The following is a 14,744-nucleotide window of genomic DNA, read 5'->3' as shown; positions in this document are numbered from 1 at the left end:
GCCCTTTAAATACAGTTCCTCATGTGTGAACCAACCATAAAATTATTTTCGTTGCTACTTCATAACTATAATGTTGCTATTGTTATGAATCATAATGAATCATACTGATATGCAGGATGATCTTAGGAGACCCCTGTGAAAGGGTTGTTCGACTGCCAAAGAGGTTGCTACCCACAGGTTGAGAACCCCTGGACTAGGGACTTTCTCAGGTAGTAAGTGTTATGCCCAGATTTCAGGATCCCCAAGAAACCACATCAGGGAGCCAGCCAGTCCGGTGCAAAAGCATAAGAGTCTTTATTCGAGCTAGCTCGGCTCCCCCACCTTGCCGACGCAGTGACAGGAAGCAGAGAGAGAGCAAACTCTGTGTGGAGAGGGGTTTTATAGGGGGTTGGAGTAAGGGGAGGAGAAAGGGCTGTGGGCCTTGCCGATTGGCCAGGCGCAAGTCGGTGTCTTGTTCCTGGGTGTGGCTAGCAGAGGCTTAGACTTCCGGGAAGAAGCTCCTTGCCAAGCACGTGGCTGCCCCAAAATGGAGGACACAGGGTAAGATAGAGGGCATAGTCCTTGCCCTTTCAGTAAGTGCATTTGGAGACAGGAAGCATATTTTTGTGGTCAGACACAGAAGATCCCTTAGATGTCTTGGGGAATGTGAGCACTAACATAAGCCACACACAGACCCTGGGTCCCTCCCTTCCCAATACCCCATGCAGAACCAGGCACCAGGCAGGGCAAGGTTACAGTTCAGCAGGGAGGAGCCTCAGGACCAGGAGGCCAGGCAGCAGCAGAATGAATGCAGAACTTTCTTTCATTCCTGCAATGGGAGGAAGAGAAGGAAAGGTTTGGTTTCTCTATGGTGTTTCTTAAGACATGGGCCTCCCAGACTTTTCAACCTTCCCCCAAGGCTCAAAACACCACCAGTGTGAGCCCTAAGGGTTCCTTTTACTTAGCCATCAATTAGACTCTCCTTTTGCCTTTCAGGGGCTCCTGAAATACTCAGGAATACCAGAAAGGGAGAGGTCTGTGAGAACACTTCCTTTTGGGTCTCTGAATTTGAGGTCACATTGAGTGGACTGAGTTCTCAGGGCTATGGGCCCCTCACACCCTCCCATCCCCACTTCTCAGGCCCCTGTGCTGCCAGCCACATGTGCCTCAGTAAGAAAGGCTTTCCCCGCATGGGACCTGCAGATCCCTGGCTGCCAGAGACCATTTACTGTCTTCACTAACTGAATATAGACAGAGACCCCCGCCACCCCCCACCCCCGAAAGCTAGTAGCCTTCGAAAGTCCTAGCAAAAGGTCAGGGCTTGAAAGTCCTAGCAAAAGTCAGCGCTGTGCACCACCCAATTAATTTAGACACCACCCAGTTAATCTAGATATTGGTAGCTAAAGCATTATCCCCAGCTTAGCTCACTGAATTCCTTAGATATTTGTGTAGATCCTTGTTGATTATTGTTGATCAGATACCCTGCCTATTCTTGGAAATTGTCTACTACCGATGAGCTAATCAGATATTGTTTATTCCCAGAAACTGTCTGCTGATCTGTGTGTCATTGAAATCTCCTTACCTAAGGCTACCCCAACCTCAATAAAAGATCAGAGCCGCCTAAGCTTAGTTGGAAGTCCTTCTGGACTTGCCAGCCTGGTCCCCCATTATTGCAAAATTATCTCGTGTCATTTCTCTCTCATTTGTGTAAGGCCCCTCTTTCAGATCCCGAACCCTGATCCACGCAAGACGTGGAAGGAAACACTCAACACCTGGCCACAGTGGGAGCCCCTCCATGTTTGTCTTTGTCCACTGAGGAATATGTTTCTGGATCGGGACCTCATGAACATACATCTTTTGCAGCAACATATATACTCTAGTCTAGTGTTAATAAGAGTTCAGTCTTTGGGTGGGATCTGGCCTCCTCTCCTGGGGTTCTCAGCTCAGTCTGCCTGAATCTGAATGAACATGAAGCACTGTGCCTGAGATGGAAGGCAGCACCTTTCCTCTGCTGGATTGTTTTCCTGGTTGTCCTGTTTTTTATTAGGCTTGATCCAAATTCAAAATTCTACAGGTAAAAGCTCAAGGTCTCCCAGTAATCATTCTCTGCAGTCCCTTTCTACTTCAAACTTTTCTCTTGTTTTCAGCAACCTTTCAGAGCATAACGACTAATTTGGTTGAAACTTGCTGGATACTCAGTCCCTTTGCAGCTCAGGTCCACTTCTGGCTGGACTCTGGCATCTCAACAAAACTTAACTTCCTTCAGCAACAACTACTGGAGCCCTGATTCAAGCCAGGCATTACCGACAGGCCCTGGGTGCAGGGGGAGCAGGAAGACAAAGTCTCTGGCACTAAAGAGATCACCAGACTGTAAACAAATTATTACCATAGAGATGGTGAACGTACGGCTGAGATGCATACAAGGTTCTCCATGGGGGCAAAAAAAGAGTATTTGTTAAGCAATACCGATGTCCCGGGCAATAAGTTAAGAACTTCTTTAATTCTCACAGACACACTACTGAAGTATTACTATTTGTATCCTCATTTTACAAAGGAGGTAGTTGAAACATAGATTGCTCAGGTAACTTGTTCAAATTCACAGAACTAATGGTTGTTGAGCCTGGATTACCATTGAGGTTGTCTGACCCCAAACTTATGGTATGGAGCATGGTACAATATTTAATCTTGCCTGAGAGTATCAAGGAAGGCTTATAATTAGAAGTGATATCTGAGCTAGTGAAATAATGAAAGATAGTGAAAGATAATTACTAAATTGATAGTGTCTTAGATTGGATGAAATATGACATGAAGTCAGAGATTTCAGGCCAGAAGGAATGATAGGTGTAACTGCAAGGAAACCTGAGAGCCAGGACACCTTGGGAAAGGTTGGGTAAAGTGGAGACAACCCTTGGTGGCACTTTCTCACCCATCACAGGGCTGGACAGGTAACAGCCTTCCAGCCACTACTGATATGTCTTCACTCATATGCCTTCACTGATGGTTTTACCATCTCTAACCTTCATCAGTCTAGGTATCACCCTGTGCATGTGGTCTACTATGTGGCCCATTGGTGCAAACTCTTTCAGTTCTTTGATTTCCTCAGCTCCAACACTATTCACCTGCTCTTCAGTGTAACCAACCCCTGCTATGGAAATGTCCTCCAAACAACTCAGAACCTGTAAACTACCCACACTGGAAATCTCAAGGCCCACCATCGTATTTTCTAACTATACTCCCCCTCCTCTCTTTCTCCTAGAATATCTCATAGACAACACCAGTTCCCCAACTTCCCTGATCACCACAGGCCCTTGCTCAGTTCAGGCACCCTCATCTCCTGGCAGGATTACTGCAGTGGCTGTATTGGTCTGCCTGAGAACAGGTCTCCCAACTCCCCAAACCTTTCCTATACCCCCTGACATATTAGTTTCCAAAACTCATGTTTCCTGGTGCCCAGCAGATCTTTCTGACCATTTTTGCACAGCAGGGAAGTTAAGAGATGGCCGGACGAGGAACTGCCTGAGCTGCTCTCTATTCCAGGATGTCAGCCCTGTATTTTTAGGAACCTAATACTCATCAGCAATTGGTTGAAGGCCCCCTTGTGCTCTGTCCTGGTGGCCTCTGGTAGCAGAGAACCCTCTTCTATTTCAGGATGTTCCACCACTCCCACCTGGAACACAGTCCCAGACTCACCTGAGCTGTTGATATAAAAGCAATTGTAGTTACTCTTAGATCTTTGGGGCCTGTCAAGTGAAAGGTCATTGTTATTTTGGTTGACTTCCTGATATTCTTCATAGCCTGGAATTAGCACTTCCTCTTGTGATGGATAGTAAGAGAACATTTCAATTTTAACACCCGAGCAGGTTTTGATAGTAACCAGGTTTCCCTTACGATTGTCAGTAAATTTTATAGCTTCTTCTTTAGAGAGAGATGATGAGGCAACTTGGCCAAAACGTACATTTCCTTTTCCAATGTAATTACACTCAGTCTTATAGCCTCTATAAACTGTATAGCAATTCGTTGGCTTGAGAAGCTGAAGAGCTCTTGTCAAATAATAATGGAAGGCTTTGAACTGAAACTTATTTTTATTTTGACGGAAGTTTCTGACAGCCTTGTTAAATTCTATTCCAATATCTCCAGTATAGGCCACTAGAGCTATTCCATGGGAATCATTGAGTCGTTTTGAAGAGTCTATTTTGTTCTTTATTTCCTCCCATTTTGTCTTTGCCTTTTTCCATTCTGCTCTTAAATTTCTATTTATTTTAAATTCTTCTTCTAACAGCTGGGGTGCTTTTGCCTCCATTTCTTCAGTACAGCCCACATACTGATCATCAAATGCATTTTTAGCCATGTCTAGTTCACATGAATTACCTGGTCGTACCCGGCCGGTCACCTGTAGAGAAGAGGTAGTATTCTTTGACCCATTTGCAAGTACTGGATGCTGCCCAGAGCCCACAGTCTGGACTTCTTGCTTAGCATGAAATGTGACATGTTCCTGTCATAGCACTCATGTATGGTACACACATGAAGACAATCTTATACCGTGAGTAGTGTAAAAAGAAAAAACTAGGCTTTGTTACTCTGTTTTGTTTCCCAATATTTAAAAGAATCTTTTCAGACTCATGCTCTCTAAATGGCTTTAGCCTCAGACTCAACTGTGGGAACTCTATACTTTTAAAGATGTGAGGGCCGCCCTAACCAGTTTTGTTCAGTGGATAGAGCATCGGCCTGCGGACTCAAGGGTCCCAGGTTCGATTCCGGCCAAGGGCATGTACCTTGGTTGCGGGCACATACCCAGTGGGGAGTGTGCAGGAGGCAGCTGATCGATGTCTCTCTCTCATCGATGTTTCTAACTCTCTATCCCTCTCCCCTTCTCTCTGTAAAAAATCAATAAAAATATATTTTAGAAATAAATAAATAAAGATGTGAGGGCAAAGTAGGTCAGCAGGATGTGGGTGGAGGGGGTGATATATATTACCTGTTGTGTTAGCCATTGAGTTAGGATCAAAAAGTGAACGGCTGTGGCTAGAAGAGAAGTCATCTCCAAGTTCAAAACTAACTGCAAAAAAATATAAGATAATGAAAGTGAGGTGTGAACATTAGTTCCACTGTGAGTGTGCTGATGACTCGGTCCCTACTGCAAATCTGGAAGCCCCAGTCCTACATCCTCTGCTTTCTGCGCAGCTAACCAGGACTTCTGCCTGGGTCCTGCACACAGGGAGAAGTGAATCAGTAGGGAGCTGGTAAAGAAACAGTTAATCCTGGCCATAGGCAGAGCTGGGTGTCACTCAGATGGCCAGTGAGAAAAACAGATCCCATTTTAGTGGATCCTTCACAAGCCCTGACGTTTTACTCCCCCTAAAAAGTTACTATGAGTTATAAGTTTTCTCTCTTGGGCTGCGACCACCACGCTAGAGAGCAGATGAGTCCTGATAGGGGCAGCTGGGGATTGAGAAAAGGACAATAAAGAGACAGATGCAAAGACTTTACGTAAAGCTGGGCCAGGTGGGATGCTGCCCTTGGATGGAGAGACAGTGACCCAGAGCTAGTGCAGCGTGTTTATTATATACAGCATGATACCAGGAAATTTTACTAGAGTTTAAGACAAAGGAAATTATGTGAAATCATGGTTAAAGATCAAGCTGCAATTCTTCATTCTTGTGGCTTCTTTGTAATTGTCACTCCTGGCTGAGCCCAGATAATTGTGTCCCTTCCTGGCACCTGGCTGAACTTAGATAATGAAACCCACCCTGGCGACTGAGCTAAAGGTCAGGCTGACCACATACCTGCCTCTGGCAAGGTATGTTTCCAGGATGTGGCTCTGCTGACAATCAGCTCATGTGCTTTCCTAGGCGCTCTCTACAATGAGTCCTTTCACAAATGTGTAGGTTGTGTGTGTTTTTTAAGATAGTCTCAAAGTTTTGTTAATCTGGGGCTCAAACTTAAGTCAATACTTCTGAACATCTCTCAATGTTGTCAACTTTTGCTTCTATCAGGGAGAGCTAACATGCATGGAAGCTTTCAGGGGGTTCTTGGTTTGAAGGAAAGGTAGAAGTTGGTGTGGGGAAGGAGGGAAATAAGTATATTCCTATTCTGACCTGAAGATCTAGGCTTGTCTAACCATAGGAAGCGGGAGAACCTTTTGCACAAGGGACCATGAGACACAGGGACCAACAGTGCTGCATCAGGATTCTGGGGTATAAATTGCACAATCTAAGATTAAGTTTTTAAATTTAAGAGGGATGGATAGACAGCATGTCTGTCCTTCCATATGGTTCCCTATTTGCCAGGTCTGACCTCACCTCCCTACCTAGAATGTTTCTTACACAGAACTGACTTTGTGACTTTGGCTTTTGATATAACTCAACTATAGCAATCACCTCTGGCTTCAGATATTCTTCCAGTCCCATCCAAACACCAGTCTCTCCTCAGGGGCCCTCCTGGGGTCCTCACACTCAGAGACCCTTCCCCTTCAGAGAACAGAACCGAGTTATCAGGTACCTGATTTCCTGGAGATCCTTGGTGATTTGGTCCTGGTCCGTCTTTGATAGAAGTGCCTGAGAAGGCAGTGCTCTGGCCTTTTTATGTGGGAGAGAGATGTACTTTCAGTTTCAGATTATATTTGTGTGTTTTTGGTGGGTTTTGTGTGTGTGTGTGTGTGTTTGCTCAGAACCCTGTGCAGGCTTTAGGAGCAGACTGCCCTACCTCAATGTGAGGGGGGGAAAATGACACTTAAAAACTCAAGTGGCTAAAGTTGATCATGCCTGATATCTCCCCTCTCCCCACTGCAACTTTCTTTCCTTTTCTTTCTTTCTTTTTTTAGAACATCTTAAATTTTTAATCCTTTTATTACAGGTTACCTAAGACCACTTTTGACTAAGAAAACTAGAAAGTTAGTAACTGCCACAAGCAAACGCCAGGTGGCCTGTGGCAATTTTCCACAGAGTCCTGCTTTGCTGGGTTTGTGAATGCTCCGCTCGGGGTCTCTGCTCACACTCGCTGGAATTAATTGTGGTAGATTTTAGTCCACAGGTCGCTTTTCTGCATATTTCTTTGTAAACTTTTTAGCATTCTTACAGAATTTTTTACGGTCTTTAGAGTATTCTTCAGCTAGGTCAGCCTGAAGGGGATGCTCAGGCTGGGGGTCCTTCACCAGTGCTATGAGAGACTGGATTACTTGGTTTTCGTTGCTGACTTCCAGTTTTCAGCACTAATTACCAGCACACAGACCTGTCCCTTTTCATCGACGTTGGGGTGATAGATCTTTGTTTCAAATGTAATCTTCAGTGGTTTGAATGGGTATTCTGCTGGAAAGTTGATTTTCCATTCTGAAGGCCCCCTTATCATATGGAGGGTTGTCATGAACAATAAGTCCTTGCCAAGTTAATAAATTAGCTTCATCAACTTGGACATTACTGAAGTTTTCATTCCACATTTGCAGATTTCTTCAAGCTCCTTCATCACCTCCTGCTGGCCGTTGTCTTGGATCTGGTCACTTTCTTTTTTTATATATATAATAAATTTTTTATTGATTTCAAAGAGGAAGTGAGAGAGAGAAACATCAATGATGAGAGAGTATCATTGATGGGCTGCCTCCTGCACACCCCCTACTGGGGATTGAGGCTGCAACCCAGGCATGTGCCCTTGACCAGGATCAAACCTGGAACTCTTCAGTCTGCAGGCTGACGCTCTATCCTCTGAGCCAAACTGGCTAGGGCCCCAGAGAAGAAGGGAGAGAGAGAGGAAGGGAGAGAGAGAGTGCATGCCCCTCACTGGGGATTGAGCCCACAACCCGGGCATGTGCCGTGATCAGGAATCGAACCTTGACCTCCTGGTTCATAGATCGAAGCTCAACCACTGAGCCACGCCAGCCAGGCTTCCACTCCAGCTTCCTTCCTTCCTTCCTTCCTTCCTTCCTTCCTTCCTTCCTTCCTTCCTTCTTTCTTTCCTTCCTTCCTTCCTTCCTTCCTTCTCTCTCTCTCTTTCTTTCTTTCTTTCTTTCTTTCTTTCTTTCTTTCTTTCTTTCTTTCTTTCATTCTTTCTTTTCTTTCTCTTTCTTTTTTTGAAGGCTGGGAATCTAAGATCAAGATGCCAGCATGGTCATTTTCTGGTGAGAACTTTTTACTGATTTGTAGATGGCTGTCGTTTCCCTCTGTTTTCACAAGAAAGTGAAAGGTGAGGGGGGAGGGAGGAAGAGAGAGGGAGAGGGAGAGGGAGAGGGAGAGAGAGAGAGAGAGAGAGAGAGAGCGAGCCACTTCAGCTTTCTTATAAGTTGTCAAGGACAAATTAAAAATCTTGCCTTCTGGAACTCCCATTTGACCCTGTGATCCCACTACTAGGAATATATCTCAAGAAACCAGAAACACCTATCAGAAAGGATATATGCACCCAGATGTTCATAGCAGCACAATTCACCATAGCTAAGATCTGGAAACAGCCTAAGTGCCCATCAGTAGATGAATGGATTAGAAAATTGTGGTACATCTACACGATGGAATACTATGCTGCTGTTAAAAAGAAGGAACTCCTACCATTTGCAACATCATGGATGGAACTGGAGAGCATTATGCTAAGTGAAACAAGCCAGTCAATGAAGGAAAAATACCACATGATCTCACTCATTCATGGATAATAAAGACCATTACAAACTTTTGAACAATAATAGATACAGAGGCAGAGCTGCCTCAAACTGATTGTCAAACTGCAGTGGGAAGGCCAGAGAGAGTTGGGGGGCAGGAGGGAGGGGAGTAAGAGATCAACCGAAGGACTTGTATGCATGCATATAAGCATAACTAATGGACATAAGACACTGGGGGGTAAGGGAGGGTAGTGGTTTGTCAAGGGCGGGGGGGGGGAAAAAGGATACTTATGTAATACCCTTTGTAATACTTTAAGAGGAAAATAAAAAAAAATAAAAAAAAAAAATAAAAAAAAAAAAAACTGGAGAAAGTCCTCTGAGAACTAAAAGCTACCCCTGCTAACAGCCAGCAAGGAAGAAGGGAAGGCAGTACTATAACCACATGGAATTTAATACTGCCACAACCTGAATTGGCAAAACTGACTCTCCCATCGAGCCCCTAGAAAGAAATACAGCTTTCTAACACCTCAATTTTAGTTCTCTGAGAACCATATGGACTTATGACCTCTGGAACTATAATTTAATAAATATGGTTTGTTTTCATCCACTAAAAAAAAAAAAAAAAAAAAAAAAAAAAAAAAAAAAAAAAATCTTGCCTTCTCTACAATTAGGAGTAATACTGTTTATGTATATGGTAACAATGCAGATATCTTTCCATGAGGGTCAGTACAGGTTAATGGCTAACCCAAGTCCTAACTCAGCTGCATGGATCTCAACTTCTCTTTCCTAGAGAGAGCTAGAGGAGAAAGATTGGGTTCAAGGGTGACTTCTTCAAATGGGATAGATGTAACATCAGCCACATTAGGCCCGCATATGACCAGGGCTCAGATATTTTGGGGGGATTCTTTGCACCATCCTTCATTCCCACTACTCTTATCCACTGAAGAAGAATCTTTATCTCTGGCCTTGCTCCATCAAAGCTATTCTATCAGAAGTGAGTGGCTTATTTCAGAAACCCGGATGTGTGGCCTGACCAGGAATTGAACCGTGACCTGGTTTATGATTCATGGGTCGGTGCTCAACCGCGGAACCACACCAGAGAGGCCACAATGTACATTTATAAATAAGCTTTGGTCCTCTTTCTCTTTGATGAGGCAATGGAGCAGCCTCTCCAGCAGAGGCAGAGCTGAAGATCTTTGTGAAGACCTTGACCGGCAAGACCATCACCCTCAAGGTGGAACCAGTGACACCATTGAGTGTCAAAGCTAAAACCCAAGATAGGGAGGGCATCCTGTCTGACCAGCAGAGTCTGATTTTTATGAGCAAAGAGCTGGAAGATGGCTGCACTCTCTCAGACTACACTATTCAGAAAGAGCCCACCCTGCATGTGGTGGCATCATGGAGCTGTCCCTCTGCTAGCTCACTGAGAAGTGCAACTGTGATAACATGATCTGCCACAAGTGTTATGCCACCTGCCTACACCCTCCCCCCACCAGCACTGTCTTCTTGAGGCTACGCCAACAATCTGGGCCTCAAGAAGATTAAATAAGACCCCTCTACCACCTTCTTGGCCCTTCAGGGCAGCCTTCTGCCTGAACCCTGAGACCCTGGGGCCTCAATGAAGTTTCCCTTTCATTGACTGGAACAGGAAAAAAAAAGCGGGAGGGGGGGGGGCAGTTTTAATGTCATAGAGAGATGCTTACTTGAAAGTGAAGTGAGTAGGGTATACATTTTTATGTACCAGAGTAATAATAAGAGTAGCAGTTGCCGTTTACTGGGTGTTCTCCTAATAGCTTTACTTGTATCAACTCTTTTGATCCTCATACAGACTTAAAGGATAGGGACAGTTTTTGCTCCCATTTTATAGATGATGAAACAGAGGCTCAGAGCCATGGCTAGTTGGTTGGAGTGTCATCCTGTACACCAAAAGGTTTCCAGTTCGATTTCCAGTCAGGGCACATACCTAGGTTTGGGGTTCGATCCTCGGTCTCTCACATCAGTGTTTCTCTCTCTCTCTCTCTCTCTCTCAAATCAATAAACATATCCTCAGGTGAGGATTAAAAACCAAACAAACAGACAGAGGCACAGAGAAGGTGGGACTTGCCCAAAGTCACACAATGAATACATGGGAGCAGGAGCTAGAATTCAAACCCAGGTTCTCTGGTTCCAGAGTCCATGCTTGTAACCAAAAGCAGTTAGGACAAGGCACATGATCACTTTGTGGTTATCTCTGTGAGTTAGGATTTTGTTACTTATCCTTACTTTACTACCCTTCCGCTTTCTGACCGTTAATGCCAAGTTGTTTCCCAGCCTCCAGGCCTTTTCATTCCAATAGACCAGCCGTGGGCAAACTATGGCCCGCAGGCCGGATCCGGCCCGTTTGAAATGAATAAAACTAAAAAAAAAAGACCGTACCCTTTTATGTAATGATGTTTACTTTGAATTTATATTAGTTCACACAAACACTCCATCCATGCTTTTGTTCCGGCCCTCCGGTCCAGTTTAAGAACCCATTGTGGCCCTCGAGTCAAAAAGTTTGCCCACCCCTGCAATAGACAGTTCCTCCCTGACTCACTGTTCTATTAACTGCTATTCAGTCTTCTACTATCAGCCTAAATGTATCTTCACAAGAAGCCACCCTGAGTTCCTATGCAAGGTTGGCTTCTTCACAACTTCCTATTTTTTTTTAGCATTGAGCACAACCGTACTTAATGATTTCTGGAATAAGTTTTTTAAACAACTGTCTTTCCTGCCATCCCTCTCCTTCTTTGCTGTAGGCTCCATGAAAGCCAGGCCTGGGTCTGTCTTTATCACCTTCAAATGCCCAGAACAATGCCTGACCCACAGTAGATGCATGAGAGGATCTTATTGTGTAGCAGACCAGCAGAGCAGACAGGTTGGGAGGAGGCACAGCCTAGCCCAGGGGTCCTCAAACTACGGCCCGTGGGCCACATGCAAATACAAATATTGTATTTGTTCCCGTTTTGTTTTTTTACTTCAAAATAAGATATGTGCAGTGTGCATAGGAATTTGTTCATAGTTTTTTTTTAAACTATAGTCCGGCCCTCCAACGGTCTGAGGGACAGTGAACTGGCCCCCTGTTTAAAAAGTTTGAGGAACCCTGGCCTAGGGGTTCCTATCTCTGTGTTCTAATACGGATGCAGTGGAAGGTGCTAGAATCAGAGAGGTACTTCTGAATTAAAATAGTGACTTGGCCGAAACCGGTTTGGCTCAGTGGATAGAGCGTCGGCCTGCGGACTGAAAGGTCCCAGGTTCGATTCCGGTCAAGGGCATGTTACCTGGGTTGCGGGCACATCCCCAGTAGGAGATGTGCAGGAGGCAGCTGGTCGATGTTCCTCTCTCATTGATGTTTCTAACTCTCTATCTCTCTCTCCCTTTCTCTCTGTAAAAAATCAATAAAATATATTAAAAAAAAAAAATAGTGACTTGGCAAGCTGGGCAAACTTGGACTACAACCCTCACATTCTGAGATCTGCTTTCTCTTCCATAATATTGGGTTGATAATATTACCTCACACCTACTAGAGTGCATAAGTGACACAAAGTAGGTACTTAATAGTTAAATGGATTTATTGAACATTTGGGGAAGAATTAAATGTGAATATTTTCAAGTTTCTTAACTTGTCTGAGTCTGTTTTCTAATCTATACCATGGAATAATAAATAAATGAATATATCTATTTTTATGGGATTCTTGTGAGAATTCAAAGAGATAATCTATACAATGTACAGAACCCAATGACTGGCATAGAGTAAATGCTCAATTAAGGTTAACTATGATTGTTATTGTTAGGGGTAAAGCACTTTCTGCAGTGCCTGGTGCCCAGCAGGTACGCCTACATAGAAGGTGCATAGTGTTATTGACTTGGCCTGGGCTAAGTTCCACCCAGTTCCTCCTAAAGCTGTGTCCTGGCCCTGGGTGCACTCCTAGGTTCCAGAGTTGGTATTGAATGGATATCACCCCATGGCTGCCATCAGTTACTGCAGCCTCGGCCTCAGATCATACCGTGCTCTAGGGCTGTTCCATCCAAACAGTAGAACACCCCTGTGCATTTCCTTAGGAGACCAGGAACAGTGGAGGCTGAACAGAGGGACTAGATTTGAGAGATAATTCAAGAAGGTATAGTCAACAGGACTTGATGACGAGTTAGGTGTCCAGGAGCAAGGAGGTGGATGTGTCTAAGGTAGTGGTTCTCAATAACCTCAGATTGTTGCACTGGCAAGCCTGATGGGCAATTTTGCCCCACAGTACATTTGGCAATGTCTGGAGACATTTGTCGCAACTGGAGTTGGGGTGCTACTGGCATCTAGTGGGTAGAGACCAGGATTACTGCCAAATGTCCTACACTACACAAGGCAGCTCCCCACAATAAAGAATTACCCAACCAAAATGTCAAGAGCGCCTGGTCTGGGATGATTTTCAGAGTTTTACCTGGGCATTCAGGGCATCAAGAAAAGTCGTGAAAAACCTTCCATAGGCGCTGTTACTACCTGTACAGCTAAAGAAAGGATTAGCTAAGTCAGGAAAACCCTACCCAGGAACTAACACAGCCTATAGGATTCTCTAGTGACAGAAAGGGGCCCTGATCCTGGCCCCACTATATTGGGAGCTGACCAACTGACAGCTACCACTTCCGGTTCAGGGATGGGGGCACAAAGGCATTCTGAAGTCTCAGGAAGCTGGCCCATTTAAATGTGCGCTGCCCAAGAGAAAGGCATCTAAGAAACCATGGCACTCCCTTTTCAAAACGACTTGGAGAAATATAAGAACATTGATGAAGATGAGCTTTTTGGAAAACTCTCAGAAGAGGAACTGAAACACTTGGAAAATGTCCTTGATGACCTAGATCCCAAGAGTGCCCTGCTACCAGCTGGATTCTGACAGAAAACCAGACATAGAAAACCGCCACCGGACCATTTGGCTGTGAGCACCACCTCATGTACCCGGAGAAGGAGGCTTTGGAACAGAAAGACAGGGAAGACTTTGTGCCTTTCACTGGAGAAAAGAAAGAGAGAGTCTTTATCCCCAAAGAAAACCCCATAGAAATGCGTAAAGAAGACAAAGTAACCCTTGATCCAGAACTGGAAGAAACGTTGGCCAGTGCCTCCGACACTGAACTCTACGATCTTGCAGCTGTTCTTGGAGTACACAATTTACTCAATAACCCAAAGTTTGATGAAGAAACACCCAACACTAAAGGTGGCAAAGGGCCCGTGAGAAATGTGGTCAAAGGTGAAAAGGTCAAGCCTGTATGTGAGGAACCACCCAACCTCACAAATGCGGAAATAAGTCTGCAGCAGATGAAAGCCAATAACCCCAGCCTCCAAGAAGTTAATCTCAACAACATTAAGAACATTCCAGTTCCAACCCTGAAGAAATTTGCAAAGGCTCTAGAGACCAACACTTATGTCAAGAAGTTCAGCCTGGCTGCCACCCGCAACAATGACCCTATGGCAACTGCTTTTGCAGATGTGCTGAAAGTAAACAAGACCTTGAAAAGTCTAAACATAGAATTCAATTTTAAAACTGGAGCTGGGATCCTGGCCCTGGTAGAGACACTAAGAGGAAAACGACACCTTGACAGAAATCAAGATTGATAACCAGAGACAGCAGTTGGGAACAGCCGTAAAGACGGAATTTGCCCAGATGCTCAAAGATAATTCAAGGACCCTCAAATTTGGATATCAGTTTACCAAGCAAGGGTCACGAACAAGGGTAGCAGCTGCCATCACAAAGAATAATGACCTGGTTTGTAAAAAACGAGTGAAGGAGACTGAAAGTAAATTTCTATGAAATCTCTAGCTGGTTTGGCTCAGAGGATAGAGCATTAGCCTGTGGACTGAAGGGTCCCAGGTTCGATTCTGGTGAAGAGCACATGCCCGGGTTGCAGGCTTGGTCCCCGGTAGGGGGTGTGCAGGAGGTAGCCAATCAATGGTTCTCTCTCATCATTAATGTTTCTATCTCTCTCTCCCTCTCCCTTCCTTTCTGAACTCAATAAGAATATTAAAAAAAAATTTCTATGAGAGGTGAAGTTTCACCATGGCAGCCATTTAAAAACAAACAAAAGCTCTTCTCCTTCCCCACCGGGACTATTTTATCAAAGGTTGTTCATTTCTCTTAACCACAAAACTAATATTTAATTTTTATTCTTCTTTAGCACTACTTATTTA

At 44.5% G+C, this 14,744-nt stretch overlaps 1 protein-coding gene and 2 pseudogenes across 1 annotated transcript; 1 reads left to right on the top strand and 2 right to left on the bottom strand.

The window, feature by feature from the left end:
* Positions 1–270: 270 nt before the first annotated feature.
* On the bottom strand, positions 271–6,554 carry LOC139017313 (T-cell ecto-ADP-ribosyltransferase 2-like). Its single transcript, XM_070425559.1, has 4 exons — positions 6,478–6,554; positions 4,955–5,035; positions 3,670–4,369; positions 271–808 (listed from the first exon to the last, which is right to left on the bottom strand). The coding sequence occupies exons 2-4, from the start codon at positions 5,015–5,017 to the stop codon at positions 732–734; spliced, it is 840 nt and encodes a 279-aa protein (XP_070281660.1). The 5' UTR covers positions 5,018–5,035; positions 6,478–6,554; the 3' UTR covers positions 271–731.
* Positions 6,555–6,997: 443 nt separating this feature from the next.
* LOC139018193 (ubiquitin-conjugating enzyme E2 L3 pseudogene) lies at positions 6,998–7,437 on the bottom strand (annotated as a pseudogene).
* A 5,865-nt stretch (positions 7,438–13,302) lies between these two features.
* On the top strand, positions 13,303–14,367 carry LOC139018430 (tropomodulin-2 pseudogene; annotated as a pseudogene).
* Positions 14,368–14,744: the final 377 nt, after the last annotated feature.

This window comes from Myotis yumanensis, unplaced genomic scaffold, assembly GCF_028538775.1.
Source record: "Myotis yumanensis isolate MYYU_CA2020_CCGP unplaced genomic scaffold, mMyoYum1.0.hap1 SCAF_10, whole genome shotgun sequence".
NCBI lineage: Eukaryota > Metazoa > Chordata > Mammalia > Chiroptera > Vespertilionidae > Myotis > Myotis yumanensis.
The sequence above is the reverse complement of the archived record's forward strand: the minus strand, read 5'-3'. Positions and strand labels throughout refer to the sequence as shown.

Excerpts from the sequence above, each read along its gene's own strand:
- LOC139017313 (XM_070425559.1), bottom strand. The coding sequence starts at position 5,017 with ATGACTTCTCTTCTAGCCACAGCCGTTCACTTTTTGATCCTAACTCAA. Across the intron at positions 4,370-4,954 it reads CTCAATGGCTAACACAACAG|GTGACCGGCCGGGTACGACC; the intron begins GTAATATATATC and ends TCTTCTCTACAG. Across the intron at positions 809-3,669 it reads CTTTTATATCAACAGCTCAG|GAATGAAAGAAAGTTCTGCA; the intron begins GTGAGTCTGGGA and ends CTCCCATTGCAG.